The sequence below is a fragment of the Cebus imitator genome, unplaced genomic scaffold (assembly GCF_001604975.1).
Source record: "Cebus imitator isolate Cc_AM_T3 unplaced genomic scaffold, Cebus_imitator-1.0 Scaffold149, whole genome shotgun sequence".
Classification (NCBI taxonomy): domain Eukaryota; kingdom Metazoa; phylum Chordata; class Mammalia; order Primates; family Cebidae; genus Cebus; species Cebus imitator.
Genome location: NW_016107464.1, coordinates 4823323 through 4842956, shown reverse-complemented (window position 1 = coordinate 4842956; position 19634 = coordinate 4823323). Strand labels below are relative to the sequence as shown.

Genomic DNA, 19634 nt, shown 5'->3' with positions numbered 1-19634 from the left:
ATCAGAATGTGTCCCAGGTGACTTTATGCCCAGGCCAGATTCTCTCCCACTCGGCCTCCCACTTCTGCCTCCACTCCTACCCACCTCCAGCCTTTCTGTGGCCAGCAGCCAGGACCCCACACCCTCCAAGTGCAGTCCTGAGCAGATGGTCCCACCCAAACCCACCCCAGGCCCCACTGCCTGCCAGCTGGTGCTCTCCAAACACAGAGCTTCCCACTTCCTCCCTCACACTCTTGCAGTCCTGGTCTCCAGCCCCCTGGATTTTCTCCATCACACTTCACTTCCCACTGCCTACCTGGCTGGCTCCTACTTCTCTGGCAAGCCTCTGGAAGCCCCCCTTTCTTAGTCCAGGTTAAGTCTTCGCCTCTGAGCCCCTTCATCCTCACGGAGCCACCTTATCCTTCTGTTGCACAGATGGTCTGTTTGTGGTTATGGCCATAAGCTCTGGTGTCGGTCAGACCTGGGTTCACGTTTTGACTTTACCCTTCAAGAGCTCTGTCTTCCTACCTAAGTCACTAAAATGCTCCTCAGTTTATCTCTACAATGGGGATAAAAACAGTACTTGCCTCCCATAGCTCTTATGAGGACCAAGACAGCTAATTGAAATAAGTTGGTTAGCAGGATGCATGGTGCTCAATAACTAGTAAATATCTGCAGTTATTAAGATTTCATTTTTGGCCAAGCGCAGTGGCTCACGTCTGTATTCCCAGCACTTTGGGAAGTTGAGACAGGAGGATCGCTTGAGCCCAGGTATCCGAGACCAGTCTGGGCAACATAGGGAGACCCCATCTCTACAAAAAATAGAAAAAAATTAGCTGGGCATGGTGGTATGTGACTGCTGGCTGGAGCTGCCAGCTACTTGTGGGGCTGAGGTTGGAGGATCGCTTGACCCCTGGGAGTAGAGGCTGCAGTGAGCTGTGTTCACACCACTGCACTCCAGCCTGGGTCAGAGTGAGACCCTGTCTCAAAAAAAAAAAAAAAGAAAATTGTGTCTGTCTTCCTGGCTTACGAGCAAGTCCCACACACATGACAGAGACCACACGGCCTCCCAGCACCCGGGACAGTGCCTAGTGTGCAGGTGTGTGTGATAAAGATCCTTGATGAAGAATGAATCTATCTTACCTGGCACTTGATGTTCACTTGCAGATTTGTCAGCAACCGCTGGATTTTCTCTATGAAAATAAGGTCCACAGACAGGTTACGGAATTTGCTTTCAAACTTGTTGATGACATCATTGGCCTGTACAGAGAGATAAAGGGTAAAGGACAGGGGCTTAATCTGGACCTTTTGGACTCTGAAAGAGGAAGGGGACAGGCCCAGTGAATGTTTGGATGAGGGCTTGGCCCTCCCTTCAGAGGGAGCTGAGCAAGGGATACTGCAGAAGGGGTTGGCCTGGGGCCTGGCTGGGGGCCCCACCTGGTCCAGGTACTCGTTCTCCATCTTCTCCATGTTGACCATGATTATACTTTCAACTAACTCTATCCGGGCGGTTTCCTTCTCCAGTCGACGACACAGTGAATTGATTTCTTTAGGAGAAAAGTTGCCTCCCTCTGAAAACAATCTGAAAATAATCAGAGAGAAATAAAAGCCACAGATCAGACCTGAGAGTTCCCATCTCTCCCCAATACTGTGGCTAACATATACTTTTAATCTAGGCTTCAGGTTAGAGTTCGAGACGATGGGAAAACGAGTGCAGATGGCTTAAGGACAGGAGTAGGATTCATCAACAGTGCGAATCTCTGTTTTTGTCAGTTTGTCAGGTTGGAGGCCTTAATAGACCCAACTGAAACAAAATTCAAAATAAAAATAGTTTTAGAATTAAAATCTGCGTAAAGGTAAGAATTCTTCATGAACCGGCTGGGCGCAGTGGCCCAGGCCTGTAATCCCAGCAGTTTGGGAGGCTGAGGCAGGCGAATTACTTGAGGCCAGGAGTTCAAGATTAGCCTGGGCAACATAGCACAACCCTGTCTCTATAAAAAGTAAAAAAAATTAGCCAGGTGTGGTGGCATGCACCTATGATTCCAGCTACTTGATGAAGATGGATTTCTTGAGCCCAGGAGGCAGTGGTTGCAGTGAGCTGGGATTGCACCACTGCACTCTACCCTGGGTGACAGAGTAAGGCTCTTAAAAAAAAAGAAAAGAATTCCAGATGAAGTGAAACTAGAAGGGACCTTGGAATGTGGGTGGCACCAGAAGCCAAAACTTTGCACCAGAGACTTGGAGTTCAGTCTTGATGACTGCACAGGTGAAGGGATAGCCTGGAGCTGGATGCAGAGGACAACCCTTGCATTATGAGACCAAGGAAGAAACGAGCCCCACCAGATTCCAGGACTCTCTCCTGTCTAGATCCAAGGGCAAGGAAGAAAGAAAAGATATCTCTCCCCTGAAAATTCATCACACAAACTAGACTTCACATACATTTACAAACTGAATTCATATTCTCTGGAGTGACCCAAAAAAACTCAGAGAATTCTAATTGGTCCTGGGTAGGTAGTACCCCCTTGGCTACCCAGCAGAAACAAATAAGGATTCTCTCTGAAGGAATGCAATGTCCAGTCCAGGCCTCAAAGAATGCCACAGATGAAGTCCCAAAGAAAATGAGTGACTCGTAGTTTGAAAAATTGGTAAGGAAACAAGATACACGATACCATACATGAGAACCAGTAAAACAATAGAGAACAGAAACAGACCTCCCACAAAACCCTCAGATCTGATATAAACTACAAAGTAACTAGGCTTAAGATGTTTAGAGAAATAAAAAGCTTCAAAATATGAGGAAGGAACAGGCAGTTTTGAAAAAGTATCAAATATAACTACAAATGGGCCAAGCGTGGTGGCTCACACCTATAATCCCAGCACTTTGGGAGGCCGAGGCAGGTGGATGATTTGAAGTCAGGAGTTCAAGACCAGCTTGGCCAATATGGTGAAGCCCTGTCTCTATTAAAAATACAAAAATTAGCTGGGCATGGTGGCGCATGCCTGTAGTCCCAGCTACTTGGGATGCTGAGGCAGAAGAATAGCTTGAACCCAGGAGGTGAAGGTTGCAGTGAACCGAGATCACGCCACTGCACTCCAACCTGGTTGAGAGAGCAAGAATGTCTCAAAAAAATTTTTATATGTATATATATTTTTATATGTATATATTTTTGTGTGTATATACATATATATACATGTATGTATACACAAATGGAAACTACAATAATTAAAATTGAAAACTCAGTGAATAGATTTGCGGGGGGAGGGTTCAACACAGTTACAGAATGAATTAGTGACTAGGAAGAATAATATAAAGAAATTAGCTAGAATGAAGCTAAAATATGCAAGACTGATGTAGAGATAGGCAAGATAGAGATGATTAACATGTCAAATTATAGTTTTAGTTTCTGCTACTTTCCAAATTTTCATTAAAAAACCTATATAATCAGAAAAATCTTAATAATATTTAAAACAAATGCAAGCTTTGCAGATACTGACATGGAAGGTGACCACTGCTAGGGCTCACAAAATGATACACAAAAATGTGCTGCTTTAAACTTCAAACTGAGAGTACCTGGGGGGCATTAAATGCAGGGAAGAGATTTCTCTAAAGTTCGCCTATCAACCTAAGGCTGGATCCTCCAGAAGATACTCAACTGTTGTGAACCCCTTCCCCAGAGATCTCATCTACCAGGAGAAACGGATGCATAGTTGCGGGAAGGAAGACTGGAGTTGACACCGTGCCCAGAGCCTGGACGGAATTGGTCCCAGGCTATTGTCTGTTCTTTGGGTCCATTAATCTCTCCTAAACATCATTTTCTCTTCCTCTAAAATTTTCTATATCTCCTATTTCTCACTCCCTTCTGAAGAGGATATTTAAGCTTCAACTATCTGGCCTCTGTTTGAGTTTCAAACTTTGTGTGACTCCTAAACACTTGCATATTAATAAATTGGTGTGCCTTTTTCCCGTTAATCTGTTTATTGTCTTTTTTTTTGAGATGGAGTCTTGCTCTGTCTCCCAGGCTGGAGAGTGCAGTGGTGTGATCTCAGCTCATGGAAACCTCTACCTCTCAGGTTCAAGTGATTCTCTTACCTCAACCTCCCAAGTAGCTGGGATTACAGGCTCCCACCACCACTCTGAGCTAATTTTTGTATTTTTAGTAGAGATGGGGTTTCTCCATGTTGGCCAGGCTGGTCTCAAACTCCTGACCTCAGGTGATCTGCTGGCCTCCGACTCCCAAAATGCTGGGATTACAGGCATGAGCCACCACACCTGACCTTGTTTTATTGGCTCAAATTGTTGAAACTTCAGGGGTGGAAAGGAAATTCCTTTAGTCTCTACATCACCTTGGTTTGGTAACAGTGGTAGTGGGGACTGCAGGTCAGCATGTGTACTAGGATTCCATTTCTGTACAATACTATCAATTTTTTGCTCATGTATACATAAGTACAGGCACATAGAAAATATATTTTTGGAGGGCTTCCACTTTGTACTTTACATAAAATCTGTGTTTGATTATGCTATAATGATTAAAAGATTTGTGATTTTTAAAATAGCATAAGCCTTAAAAAATAAATATCACCTTCATAAGTGTCAAAGACTAAATCCAGGATTACTGTCATGTAGGTCTAAGATTGCAGGAGTAAAAATAAGGGGAAAGAATGGCCAATAAACACACAGAAAGGTTAACATCATTAATCGTCAAGGAAATGCAAATCAAAACCACAGCATAGTACCACTTCACATCCATTAAGAGGTCTATTATAAAAAACAAGAAATGCCAGAAAGTAACAGCATTGGTGTTAATGTAGAAAAATTGGAACCCTTGTGCACTGCTGGTGAGAATTAATCTGGCGCAGCTGCTGTAGAAACAGTATGATGGTTCCTCTGAAAACTAAACGTAGAATTACCATTTAATTCAGCAATACCCAAAATAATTAAAACCAGGACCTTGAACAGGTATTTGTACACCAATGTTCCTAACACCATTATTCACAATAGTCAAAAGATGGAAACAACCCAAATGCCCATCAACGGATGAATGGGTAAACAAAATGTGATATATGCATACAATGGAACATTATTCAGCCTTAAAAAGGAATAATTTTGTGACACATGATACAACACGGATGAAACTTGAAGACACTATGCTAAATGAAATAAGCCAGACAAGAAAAGGACAAATATATGATTCCACTTATATGAGGTACCTAGAGGTTCCAAATTCACAGAAACACAAAGCAGGATGGCGGTTGCCAGGGACTGTGGGGAGAGAGGAATGGGGAGTTCTTGTTAATGGTACAGAGTTTCAGTTTGGGAAGATGAAAAAGCTCTGGTGACCAATGGTGGTGATGGTAGCACAACAACCAGGATATCCTTAATGCCACTGATCCGTGCACCTAAAAATGGTTAAGACAGTAAGTTTGAGGTTATGTATATTTTGTCAAAATTAAAAATTAAGGGAGAAACAAGCCCACATCCCAACAGAGAAACTCAGGTGGCCTGAAGAGGTCCTGGACAATGGCTCCCACCTGCAGTGTTTGATGAACTCAATATTTGAGGAGTGGAGTTTGCCCAGACTCTCCTCCAAGTACTGCCGGAAGCTGCGGAGGGACACCTGGGTGACATCGACATAGCTAAGCAACTCCCGGTGCAGTGTGTTGCTGAGAATGGCCAGCCTGTAGGAGACAGAGGAGGGACAGGACAGTGATGGGGGACAACCCTGGGGGATGTGGGAGGGGCAGGTGGGGATGGTGACCAGCCTGGGGGATGTGGGAGGGGCAGGTGGGGATGGTGACCAGCCTGGGGGATGTGGGAGGGGCAGGTGGGGATGATGACCATCCTGGGGGACACAGGAGGGACAGGTGGTGATGGTGACCACCCTGGGTGACAAGGGAGGGGCAGGTCATGATAATGATGAGCCTGGGGACACAGGAGGGACAGGTGGGGATGGTGACCAGCCTGGGGACATGGGAAGGGCGGGTGGTGATCAGTGACCTTCCTGGGGTGGGCATGAGAGGGCAGGGTAGTGACCTGGGCCTGGAAAGAGGACATCCTGGGAGTCTATTTGGGCTCCATAAGCTGTGCCCACCTGCCCAGCTCCTCTGGGTAGCAAAAGGGGCAGAAGAAGGAAGTTCAAAATGCCAGTGTCTGCAGAATGTTACGGATCAGAGAGGATTCTTCTCTCTCTGACCTTTGCCATCAAATTAGTGAAAGAATCCCAGAAGATCCTGCTGGATCTTTGTCCCTGCTCCAGTGGGCTGTGTCTGACCCCCAGCAAGGTGGTTCGTGCACCTGTGATCCCCCAAAAGATTGCCCTGTGTGTGTCCTCTTTATAACCAAGTCCACCAGAACAGCTGTCCCTCATGTACCTGATGGCTGTGTAGACACTTGCCAGCCTCCTCCCTGTGACCTGCCTGAGGCTTCCATCTTACATCCCAAATGGCCTCTCTAGAGCCCCTTGCTGAGTGTGCTCTGGCCTGAGCACATCCTGCACTGAGCTGGGCCAGCGCTCTTTCCCTGATTTCAGAACTCAACCCTCTCCCATCTTTCTCCATTCAGGGCTCCTCTGAGTTCATCTTCAATGCTGTCTCCTTCAGGAAACCCTCCCTGATTTTCCCTTAGGGGACATGATCTTCCCCACCACTGATATTTCATAGCACATGGTTTGCACCCTTGCATGGTGCTTGTGTGTATTCTTTGCTCTCTGGCTGCTCATTCCCTGTCTTCCCAAGCAATATTCCACAGAGTTTGACTTGACTCTGTTGAAGAGTTTAACTCAAAGAAGCCTCTGGAGGTGTCTTCTGCTCCTGTGTCTGCAGGGAGGGTGGCTCCTTTGAAAACATCAGCCTAGCTGGGATTCCAGAGCCACATAGCTAGGATGGAGACTCCCAGGACCCCTTACTTTTGGCTCCTGGTGGCATTCAAGAAGATGTGTTCCATGTCATATATCTTGAGGCGGAAGTTTTTGCTCCTCATGTTTTGCTCTTCTTGGAATTGGCAGAACATCAGCCTCTCCTTCTTCAGTGTCTCGGTCACCCCAGCACAGTGGCTGTCCAATCGCTCTTCATGAAGCAAGAGCTCGGCTGAAAAAGGATTAGGAGAGCTGGGGCCCCTGGGACCTGACTCACCTCAACACACTGCTTTCCTGGAACAAGGCCTGCCTGCTGCCTCTCCCAGGCCAGCTGAAGAACAGGAATGATTTAGGTCAAGGCCCCCTGTCCTGCCCCTGTTGCCTTCATCAGAGCTTGGGCTAGAGAGGAGGCCTGGCCATGAGCAGGGAGCTCCTGTTCGTGGAGACACCCTGCCCAGAGCAGAGGGAACAAAGCCAGGGAGATGGAGAGTCTGGGGAGCAGCCAAGCAGCAGGCAGGTTGCACAGGGGGCACTGCGGAAGGGTGAGATCTAGGTGAGAGGGTCTGCGGGGGTAACAGCAAGTACAGTACTGAGCAGTCTGGGTTTGCTTCTTTATATCAGCAGATACTAATGTCCAGTGAGCCTGAATTCAAACTGTCTTCCAAGGTGGACTGGCAAGAACAAGGACTGGGCTTCCAGGGCTCCATCACAGGCCTTTAGATGAGCAGAGAGTCCCTAGACCCCACGCTGTTCCCCATCTGACCCCACTATCATCTGAAGTGGGAGAAGTGCTGTGGTCCCAGCGCTGCCAAAAATGAATGGTGTGAAGCTGGGACTTCACTTCTCTGGCCTTGTTTTCCTCGCTGTATATGGGGCCAGGGGGCCTGGGAAGGAAAGGGAGCCCGTCTTCAGGGAGCTTCTACTCAGTGCATGTAGAATCCTTTTTATTCCTCAGTGCATTTAGCACACACATTTTCCAGATGAGAACGATGAGGTTCCAAATGCCACACAAGTTGCCTGAGCCCACAAGCACTGGGATTCAAGGCCAGTTGTCAACTTGCACAGCTGTTTCCCTGCTCCAGGAATAGAAGTCTGCATGGGTTCATGACAGGGCTTTCTGAAAAAGGGCTTTGAAGGAGTTGGAGTATAATTTGGGTGAAAAACCAACAGAGGTCATTGAACGATCCTATTGAAAACATGCCCCCCCCCATTAACAGAGCTCACCATGTAGGTGTGCAATGCATGTCTTTTTAAGTATGATAAATGATAAAGTAGAAATAATGGCTGCCACTTTTAGAGGCTGTATCTTGTACCAAGTGCTCATGATTCCTTACTATACCATTTAAAGAGGGGTTATTACCACTTCCTTAACACCTCCATCAACCCCTTCTGCAGGTAAGAGAGGGGTCAGAGAGGTCAGGTAACCTGTACAGGGTCACACGGTCACAGGAGTTGAGACTGAGAGCTCTAATCCTTGAGCTATTAGCTTGCCTCTAGAACATCCACCATGCAGGTGTATATCTGACAGATGTATGAGCAGATCTGGGGTCCAAGAGCTAAAACAGTACAACACTCTTCATTTTCAACTCTAACACCCTCTTGAAAAAAAATGGAAATGAAAAAAAACTATCTCACAGGAGGATTCTGAGTACTACCTTTCTCTGCAAGCCCAGGAGGTAAGAACCCTTATGCACACCTTCCATGGTGTGATGAGAACATGCTAAACACTGCATGGTACAAACTGGGGCAACTAATGAAGACAGAGCCTTGGTGGAGCAGGCACTGAAGGAGGGGCTGGGGGCAGGGCAGACCTTCCCAGGCAGCTTCTGTACCTGCCCTGACATTGTGGATATCCTTTTCAATCTGCTGGGCTCTTGGCTGGTGCAGGTGTAGACGCAGCTCCAGTTCTGAATCCAGCTCATCGATCTTGGTGGCCACGATGACCCGGGTGTTGAGTGAACACTGGTCAAACCACTTCTCAAGGTGCTCAAAGAAGCCAGCTCGAAGTCTGAGGGAGAGACCAGCCAGGGTCAGCCCTGCCAGCAGTCATGGCCCATGAGAAGTCTTTACATGTGGAGACCCAAAGTGCTTCCCCCTTTTGCTCCTTCCTCATTTCATTTCCCAACTACATTGCATTTCATCAAGTAAATGGACCATTGCTCGTTTAACTGTACTACTGCTGGAGAACATTACATATGCCAGATGTAGAAGTGTTTCTTTGGATAAGTGACCTTGAACTGGAATTGCTGAATCAAAGATTAAAATACATTTGTGGTTTTGGTAGATATGGCCAAACAGTTTCCACTGGAAAGCAAGTTGTATTCCCATCAGCAATGAATAATAGTTCCTGTTTCTCCACAGTCTCAGAGTGTATTGTCAGACTTCCAAATTTGACAATTTTGTCATATTATGATTGAGACTGAGCTTATTTTCATGTGTTTAAGGTTATTTAGTCTGGGTGCTGTGGCTCATGCCTATAATCCCAGCACTTTGGGAGACTAAAGCAGGAGGATTGCTTGAACCTAGGAGTTCGAAACCAGCCTGGACAACATGGAGAGAACCCATCTCTACAAAATACTTCAAAAATTAGCTGGGCATGGTGACATGTGCCTAAGGTCCCATCTACTCAGTAGGTCAAGGCTGCAGTGAGTCACACCACTGAACTCCAGCCTGGGTAACAGAGTGAGACCCTGCCTCAAAACAAAAAAACAAAGCAAAATGAAACAACAAAAACCAAGAGTATTTAATTTATCTTTCTGTGTACTGTCCCTGAATGTCTTGCCCATTTCTCTGCTGTGAATAGCTGGTTTTTTTTTTTTTTTTACAAATCAGTTTCTAGGAGCTCTTCATATATTGGGGACATGAGGCTCATTGACTTTGATGTAAGTTGCAAATATTGTTTCTCAGCAGAAATTATTTAGAAGAAAGAAATTATTGTTTCTTCTTTTTAAAAATTTATGGTGCTTTTTTGGCCATGTATTTTTAAGGATGTCAATTTCCAAAAACTGGTCTATAGATTCAATGCAATAACAAGAAACAACATAGCAGCAGACATCTTCTTATGGAAACTTGAGCTAATTAAAAAATGTATGTAGAAATACAAAGGGCCAAGAGTAATGGAGGGAGAAGACTAAAGCTAGAGGACTTACACTATCAGATATTAAGACTTAGTGTAAAGCTGTAGTGATCAAGCAGCGTGAGGTCATTGGATAGACACACAGAGAACTGGAAAAGACATGTGGCAGAGAAGTAGGGGAGAGGAGAGTCTCCTCATTAAGTGACCCAGGATCAATGGGTTATCTATATGGGAAAGAAATGGACCTTGACCCCTATTTCACATGATAAACAAAAATCAATACCAGGTGGATTGTAGATGTTAATATGGAAGTTGAAAACAATGACATTTTAAATATATAACATTGGAGAACATCTCCATGTCTTTGGGGGGCAGGCAAAAATTTCTTAGATAAGACACAAAGTAAATTAACCCTAAGAGAAAAATTGACAAATTGGACCTTATTAGAAATAAGAACTTATGTTCATCAAAAGATATACCTTGAAAGAGAGTAAAAAAGGCAAGCACAGAGAGAAGATGAACATTCACCATTTATTTACCTGACAAAGCCTCATACAGAATATATAATTCAATTTTTTTTTGTTTGTTTGAGATGGAGTCTCACTCTGTCTCCCAGTCTGGAGTGCAGCAGCACTATCTCGGTTCACTGTAACCTCTGCCTCCTGGGTTCAGGCAATTCTCTTGCCTTAGCCTCCCAAATAGCTGGGATTACAGACATGCACCACCACGCCTGGCTATAGAATATATAATTAATTCCCATAAATTAATAAGTAAAAGGACAGACAATCGACCAGAAAAATAATAGGCAAAAGATTTTGCTAGGCATTTCACAAAAAGATAACCAAATGGCCCAATGAGTATTTTAAAAGGTATACAATCGCATTACTCATCAGGAGAATACATATTAAAACCACAACAAAACACCACTATAATTACACCAGAACAGCTAAAATAAAAACCACTGACAATACCACTGAGGTTGTGGAACAACTGAAGTTCTCATATGCTGTTGTAAACTGTAAAACTGTTAAAACCACTTTTGAAAACTTCTTGGTAGTATCTTTTGGCCATATCACCTAAAGATGGATATGGACACGCATTCTATAAGTCAACAGTTCCAGTCTTAGTTGCATATGTAATAGAAATGTATATGTATAGTCACCAGAAGACTTGTACAAGAATGTTCGGAGCAACATTATTGGTATATGGCCAAATTGGAAAGACCAAATGTGTATCAGTAAAGTGGATTAATAAAATAGATTACATTTTTTTATAATGGGATACCATACAGAAATAAAAACTGATCTCTAGTCACATTCAAGAATATATATATCTCATAAACATAATAAAGGAGTGAGTTCTGTATGACTTAACATAGGTAAAATTCAAAAATAGCAAAATGAACTCAGAAGTTATAATATTTGTTATCTTTGGGGAAGAGATAGTGGTGACTTGGGATGGGTACGCTAAGTGGGTTAGGGTTGGTAATGGTTCTATTTCTTGTGGGCTTAGTGTATCAACTGTATCCTATTTGGGCAATTCATTGGGCTATACACCTATGACTTTCATACTTTTATAAATGCATATTATTCCTCAGTATGCAAACCTAATTAGCTGGACAGATAAATTGTTTTCTGGTTAGTTATAAGGCCAGATGGCATAGTGGCTGGTGCAAGATTCTGGAGTTACAGGGTCTGTCTGGATTCGTATCCTGGATCAAACTGCTTTCTGTCCTGGAGATCTAGGCCAAATGACTAACTCTCTGAGCCTCAGTTTCCTCATCTGTAAATGGAGTTAGTTATGGTACCTCTCTCACAGTTATTAAGAGGATTTAAATACATTCAGTAAATAATAGCTCCTGTGGTAGTCCTTGCTGACCTTTGTCCTGTCTACTATGGAGAGGGCAGATGATGGCCTCTCCATGTGTTAGAAGAAGGAGAAGGATGACATTTGAGTCAAGAGACATTTCCAAGGTGAGATGCTGCTGAGGTGTAGGAGAAAAAGCCAAGAGGCCTGACTGCACTCCTTTCATCCTTATCTCTGCCCTCCTGCCCATGTATACATATGGGAGGTAAATGAACCAGGAGATCTCTAGCTGATGAGTCCTCCCCTTCAATGACACTGTATAGGCAGGAGGACAATGAGAATGTCATCCAAAAGGCAAACACATATGTCCACATTTGATCCAAACTCAAACACAAAGGCCCAGAAACTTGGGAGTTAGGGGAAGTAAATTATCTGTGGTAGGATTATGGGTCATTTCTCTGTTCTTCATTGTTCTTGTATTTTCTGCAATGAAACTCTTTGGTAGTATCTAGTGATGGACATGAACACACTCTATGAGTGAACAGTGCCATTCTTATATTTTGTACATATTAAGTACAAAATGTCATATGCGATATATTTATATGTATGGTGTATATCTATAGAGTTAAAATAGAAAAAGAAAAGAAACCTTAAGATTACAGATGTTCCAGGAACTAGAACCCAGAAGTATCTGGCAGGGAAAATACTATATCTCATGTCCAAGGCCCAAGCCAGCAGAGAGCCTCCTGAGGTGGGTACAGGGGATCACTCTTACAGAAGATATCTGTGTCTGCAAATAATTCCTGGATTTTGCTATTTTTTATCGTGTTTCTCACCCCTACCTTACTTCAGTTACCTACAATTTTTTCTTTATCCAACTGGGACTTTTTTTTCACAATATTTCACCTTGCTAACAAAACTCAGAACAACAGGATAAGAATAAAATAGTTTTCTACTCACTGTTTCTTAATTTCTAAAATTAGTCTCGATGGAATTGTCACTTGTTCTATGAACTTGGCACTGGAAGTGTCATCGATGAACATGGCTGAGAAGATGGAATGAGACTTCCTGCAATGCTCTTCTTCTTCCAGGGGTATGAAGACAAAATAAGTGTTTCCACTGGAGGTTGTGAAGGACTCCATGTCCTTATAGTATATCTCCACCAGACTCTCTTCCTTGTCTTCATCCTAAGCAGGCAACAAGACTAAAGTTGACTTGAAATATAGGAAATTATTCTTCTGTGATTCTATGATTATGAAATTAAAGTTATTGTTCTGTGATTTTGAATGTGTTTTGAGGACAAGATTTATTTATGAGAGTTACTTCCTTGCACTCAAAGGAGAGCTCTGTCTGCCAGCTTGGATATGGAGCTTTTGAAAACAGAAAGAGAGAAGAAATAAATAGGCCGAGGTGAAGCAAGAGAGTCTAAATTGATCTATTCAATAAAGAGGAATTCAGAAGGAGAGAGAACCAGGGAGGGTTAAGGAAAGCCATACAAAGTCATGAAGAGTAACTTTAGAGTAGGTTGCAGGGACATGAGGAGAGGAAAGTGAATTTTAGAAAGCACTGCTGTGGCTGGGTGCAGTGGCTTACACCAGTAATCCCAGCACTTTAGGAAGCGAAGGCAGTGGATCATTTAAGATCATGAGTTCAACAGGTGAAACTCTGTCTCTACTAAAAATACAAAAATTAGCTGGGTGTGGTGGCAGGCACCTGTAGTCCCAGCTACTTGGGAGGCTGAGGCAGGAGAATAGCTTGAACCTGGGAGGTGGTAGGAGCTGAGATCACACCATTGCACTCCAGCCTGACTGACAGAGTGAGACTCCATCTCAATAATAACAACAACAAAAAATCAAAAATGTTTTAAAAATAAAAAGCATTGCTTTGAATAAAGAATTAGATCACTGTTGGCAAAAACAAAGTATTAATACATTATCACTGACCCCACAGAAATATTAAAAAACTTCCAATATCCATCAGAATACTATGAACACCTCTTTGCGCACAAACTAGAAAATATAGAAGAAATGGATAAATTCTTGAACATATACACCCTTCCAAGACTGAAACAGGAAGAAACTGAATCCCTGAACAGATTAATAATGAGTTCCAAAATTGAATAAATAATAAACAGCCTACCAACCAAAACCAAAACCAAACCAAAACAAAAAAACAAAACCCCAAACTCAGGAACAAATGGACTCACAGACAAATTCTACCACATGTACAAATAGCTGGCACCATTTCTGGTGAAACTATTACAAAAAAATTGAAGAGTACAGGCTCCTCCCCAACTCATTCTATGGAGCCAGAATCATCCTGATGCCAAAACCTGGCAGAAACACAACAAACAAAGAAAACTTCAGGTCAATATCCTCAATTAACATTAATGCAAAAAATTCTCAACATAATACTATCAAATTGAATTCAACAGTACATCAAAAAGCGAATTCACCATGATCCAGTAGGCTTTATTCCTGGGATGCAAGGTTGATTCAACATATACAAGTCAAATAATGTGATTTATCACATAGACAGAACTAAAAATAAAAACCACATGATTATCTCAATAGACGCAGATGAGGCTTTTGATAAAATTCAACACCCCTTCAAGTTAAAAACCCTCAACAAACTAGGCACTGAAGGAAAATTCTTCAAAATAGTAAGAGCCATCTATAACAAACATCATACTGATTGGGCAAAAGCTGGAAGCATTCCTTTTGAAAACCAGCACAAGACAAGGAGGCCACCTTGCACCATTCCTATTCAACTAGTGTTAGAAGCCCTGGCTAGAGCAATCAGGCAGGAGAAAGAAATAGGAAGAGAGGAAGTCAAACTATCCTGTTTGCAGATGACATGATTCTATATCTAGAAAACACCACAGTCTCTGTCCAAAAGCTCCTTGATCTGATACACAACATCAGCAAAGTTTCAGAGTACAAAAGCAACATACAAAAATCAGTAGCATTCCTACATACCAACAACATCTAAGCCGAGAGCCAAAACAGGAATGCAATCCCACTCACAATCACCACAAAAAGAATAAAATATCTAGTAATACAGCTAACCAGGAAGGTGAAAAGTCTCTACAATGAGAATTACAAACCACTGCTCAAAAAAATCAGAGATGATCAAACAAATAGAAAAGCATAAACATCCCATGTTCATGGATAGGAAGAATCAATATATTTAAAATGGCCATATTGCTCAAAGCAATTTACAGATTCAATGTTATTCCTATCAAACTATAAATGACATTCTTACAGGATCAGAAAACCTATTTTAAAATTTATATGCAACAAAAAAAGAGCCTGAATAGCGAAGATAATCCTAAGTAAAAAGAGCACAGCTGGAGGTATCATGTTACCTGACAGGTCTACAGTAATCAAAACAGCAAGTTACAGGTACAAGAAGAGACACACAAACCAATGGAATAAAATGCCTCACATCTAAACTATCTGATCTTCAACAAAGCTGACAAAAACAAGGAATGAGGAAAGGACTACTCATTCAATAAATGGTGCTGGGATAACTGGGTAGCCATAAGCAGAAGATCGAAACTGGACCCCTACGTTATACCACATACAAAAATCAACTTGAGATAGATTAAAGATTTAAATGTAAAACCTAAAACTATAAAAATCCTGGAAGATAAAATAAAAAAATCATTCTGGGGACTTGGCAAAGATTTCAAGATGAAGACACCAAAAGCAATTGTAACAAAACCAAAAATTGGCAAATGGACCTAATTAAACTAAAGAGCTTCTGTATAGCAAAACAAACAAAAGCTGTCAACAGAGAACCTACAGAGTGAAAGAAAATAATTGCAAACTATGCTTCTGACAAAGGTGTAATATCCAGAATCTATAAGAAATTTAAATTAACAAGCAAAAAAACACCACCATTCAAAAGTGGGCAAAGGACACAAACAGACACTTTTCAAAAGTAGACATACATGTGGCCAACCAGTATATGAAAATATGCTCAACATCACTTATCATTAGAGAAACACAAATCAAAACCACAATGAGATGCCATCTCATAACAGCCAGAATGAATATTATTTTAAAGTCAAAAAACAACAGATGCTGGCAAGATTGGAGAGAAAAGGGTATGCTTATTTACTGCTAATGGGAGTGTATTCCAGTGTGGCAATTTCTCACATAACTTAAAATGGAACTAACTACCTTTTGAACCACAGTCCCATTATTGGGTATATACTCAAAGGAATGTAAAACATTCTACCATAAAGACACATGCATGCCCATATATTCATTACAGTACTATTCACAATAGCAAAGACATGGAGTCAACCTAAATGCCCATTGACAGTAGACTGGATAAATAAAATGTGGTACATATAAACCACGGGATACTATGCAACCGCAAAAAGAATGAGACTATGTCCTTTGCAGCAACATGGATGGAACTGTAGGCCATTATCCTAAGCAAACTAACAAAGGAACAGAAAAATTAAATACTGCATGTTCTCATTTTTAAGTGGGAGTTAAACAAAGAACATATGGATACTAGGAGGGAAACAACAGACACTGGGGCCTATTTGAGGTTGAAGGGTGGGAGTGGGGAGAGGATCAGAAAAAAAAAAACCCAAAAACCTATTGGGTACTATACTTATTACCCTGCTGACAAAATTATCTGGATATCAAACCCCCATGACAAGCAATTTACCTGCACATGTATCCCTGAACAATAACAAACCTGCACATGCACCCCTGAACCTAAGATAAAATTTTTTTTAAAGTATGAATATTTTTGTAATTGTCTTTCTATACCTCTATGGATACTGGGCCACTGAGGACCCCAGCTTACACTACGGATACACACTGAATGAGCGTAGCAAATTTTCTCAGTGCCCAAGAATGAATCCGTTGCTGGCCTACCTCACCCAGAGATAAACTCTCTTGCTCTTCCTGTGCCTCCTTCTCCTCCTCCTCCTCCTCCTCTTCCTCCTTCTCATGGTCTGACTCCTCCTTTTCTCCTTGACCCTTCACATTCTCCTGGTTCAGGGATGGGTTTAAGGAATTCTCTCTTTCAACCCGCATTTCTTCCAATACGTGAATAGAGCCTTCTTTGGACTCATCCATCTCAGCATGCAGAGGAGATTTTTTCTGCTGGCCCAGCTCCTCTTCAGTTATGAAGGACTCCATTTCTTGAGTGTTTTCTTCTTCCGTCTCTTCTACTGACCTGGCAGCACTTGTCCCACTACTTACGCTTTCCTCCCCTCTGCTCATGTCCTCTTTAGATCCTTGCTTCTTCCTCAGTTTTCTCATTCTCTTCTGGAAGTGTTTTTCCTGTGCTTCTGTTGATGATCAACATCAAAGCACAAGGACAGACAATTTACTGATGCTGCCTGGATTGGGCCTCCCAACCCACAAATGCATAAGAGTGAAGTCTGGGAGAATCAGATTTGAATTGAAAAAGTGTTACCTGGTTTCCTGAATTTGAAAATGACTTCTCCAGCCAAGTTCTACAAGGAAAAACCATGAGTCACTAAAGGACATTTCTTCAGAGTGCCACTTTTAAGTGCATCTCTTTTAAGTAGAAGGACCCATCCCTCCCCTTTAATATCTAACGCAGGCTTTGACCAACTCAGTTCACTGTGGTAATTGGGGTGTTCCCAATCTGGGGAACCAGTTTTTCTTAATTCCAAGAAGGCTAGTAAACCCTTATAGCACGCAATAGGTAGTCACGGAATAAAAACTCATTATGATATATTTTTTGGCAGTGATCTGGAGCAAAGGGCAAGAAAAATATAAACTGAGGGATGCAAACAAAGGGGCAGAAATCTGCTGCATTTTGTGCTAGATGGAACAGACAGAATGGGCATGATTTACATGATCCTGTGAGCCCCCTTGTAAACCCTGTCAACCTGTTTCACAGGCTCTGGCTGAAGTTTTGGATATACTGTGTTATGGATAACAGTGCAAGCTATAGAGTGTGCAGGTCTGGATTTGATTCCCAGATCCTTATAAGCTAAGTTATCTTGGGCAAGTCCTTTAAACCCTATGGGGCTTAGTGTTATCCTCCATGAAATGAATATTTTTTAACAGTGCCTATTTTACCTTTAACCCAGATAATCACCTCAAAGGGCAGGCAACGAGCTCACCATCCTATAGCTTGAGCTTCCCCTTCAACCTAGGGGAGCATCTATTAGCAATCTAAACAGGATTCTCTTCTCGGAGGCGAGATCCTCGGGGAAGGAGCCAGGTGTCCTGTATATGTGGGAAACCTTGGCCAGGTTCGGTGCCAACCACAAGCATTTCCATTCTGGCCAGGCAGGACTATGGCTAGTGTGTGGGAAAAGAGCCAAACTCTGGGGGATTCAAACCAGGGAATCCCAGGTATCCATGCATTTACCCAGAGAACATTTATGGTGTCTGAATTATGTGTAAGACCCTGTGCTAACAGCAATCAAAGTTGAATAAAAATTAATAAGGCATACACGCCCTTTAAGCAATACATTATAGTTGGGTGCTCTAGACTCCTGTATTTGACAGCAACCAAGCACAAAACGTTCAGAGCACAGAGAGGTGGCAGGGGCTGAGCACGGTGAGATGAGGGGTCAGGCTGAATGAGTGGGAGCCTTTCCCTTGGTAGTGAACTGGAGGTATGGGTGGGTTTGGGATGTGTAGAGACAGAGGGGCTCCAGCAGAGGGAGCAGGATGAGGAAGGGCAGCAGGCAGGGGGCACATGCAGGAAGGGATGAGTCTCCTGGATGGGGAAGAGTCAAGGCGGGAAGCAGAGAGTGTGGGACCTTTGTGTTCATCTGGGGACTGTAAGTTGGATTTGGTGGGGGCTGCAGAGTTGATGAGGGATTTTTCAGGAGAGTAGGTGGGTCAAAGCTATATTTTAGGAGAATTATGCGGCAGTGGTAGGTATGATAAATGGAATTCCAAGAGCCCTATAAATTAACCTTTTCATTATAAGTCCATTCAGGCTTGAGCCCTGAATTCTGAACCCTTCAGTCTCTTTTAAACTGAGAAAGAGGTGGTCTTTTTAGAGACACTTTCAGCTGCTTTCTCCTTACATTGATTTGAACTCTGCAGGGTTAGGAATGGCTTTCAAAGTCTAGGCAGATCATAACAAGAAGTCAGCCTCTCTCTTAACTTCTTCACGAGTAGCTGGGTCTATCACTTCCCTCTCCATACCTGTTCAAAGATTTCACGCACAAAGAAGTATTGGCTGAGGGTGGAGCTGTAGGAGTTGAGTTCTTTCAGTACGATGGCTGGGTACTCCATCACTTCCTTTGTCACGAGGGTGTGAAAAGATTCATACCTGGGAGGTAGGTAGGTGAGACAGAGGACCCCAGCCAGGAACCACTCCCCTTACCCCAAGGAGACGGGCTGAAATCTGGCACTTAGCTCTGTGTAGAGCTGCTGTGTGGCTGCTTTTATTGCAGCAGTCCTTGGTTTGTTTTGCTATTTTTCTGATCATACAAGAAATATATACTTTTTGTAGAAAGTTTGGAAAACACACTCAGAGAGTTTTCTGCTTGTAACGTGAGCTTCCTTTCCCTGTCCAGGGTTCTAACCCTGCGCTTGGTCTTTACGCTGTCCTTGAACTTTACGGTACCTACATTATTCCATCAAACCCCCAAATCCCCCAAGGTCCAGACTTCTGTTTCTCAGATAAGGAGACCAAGGCTCATGGGGTTACTTGCTTGCCTAAAGTAATCAGAATTGCCTTCTGAATCTAAGTACTGCTATCAATTGGCAGTGTAATTCCATTTCTGTGAACAGTCCTTATGGAATCAGTTGTACAAAGTCACCATGACCAAAGAAAGTTCACAGAGAATTGTTTGTCATACTGAGGAGTTAGAACAAATAGAAACAGCTAATCAATTGGGGGATTCATAATGCTACATGGTATTTAAAAATGGAAACATATCTGCAGTTATGGAA

General features: G+C 42.8%; 1 protein-coding gene across 12 annotated transcripts in view; it reads right to left on the bottom strand.

Moving 5' to 3' along the window:
- The window catches only part of CCDC180 (coiled-coil domain containing 180), a 64203-nt gene that overhangs the window by 19992 nt on the left and 24577 nt on the right, over positions 1–19634 (bottom strand). For 11 of the 12 annotated variants that reach the window (XR_005202538.1, XR_005202537.1, XR_005202536.1 and 8 more), the window contains exons 16-24: positions 18882–19008; positions 17161–17200; positions 16614–17032; positions 12673–12899; positions 8663–8838; positions 6882–7062; positions 5509–5655; positions 1417–1561; positions 1123–1239 (exon numbers count right to left, since the gene is read on the bottom strand). Coding sequence is in view for 8 of the 12 variants with exons in the window: in XM_037743725.1 (XP_037599653.1) it covers positions 1123–1239; positions 1417–1561; positions 5509–5655; positions 6882–7062; positions 8663–8838; positions 12673–12899; positions 16614–17032; positions 17161–17200; positions 18882–19008 (1579 nt within the window). In the remaining 4 variants the exon portion in view is untranslated. Of the gene's footprint in view, positions 1–1122; positions 1240–1416; positions 1562–5187; positions 5377–5508; positions 5656–6881; positions 7063–8662; positions 8839–12672; positions 12900–16613; positions 17033–17160; positions 17201–18881; positions 19009–19634 lie in introns of those variants that run through there. The other variant, XR_005202539.1, reaches the window with a different exon arrangement.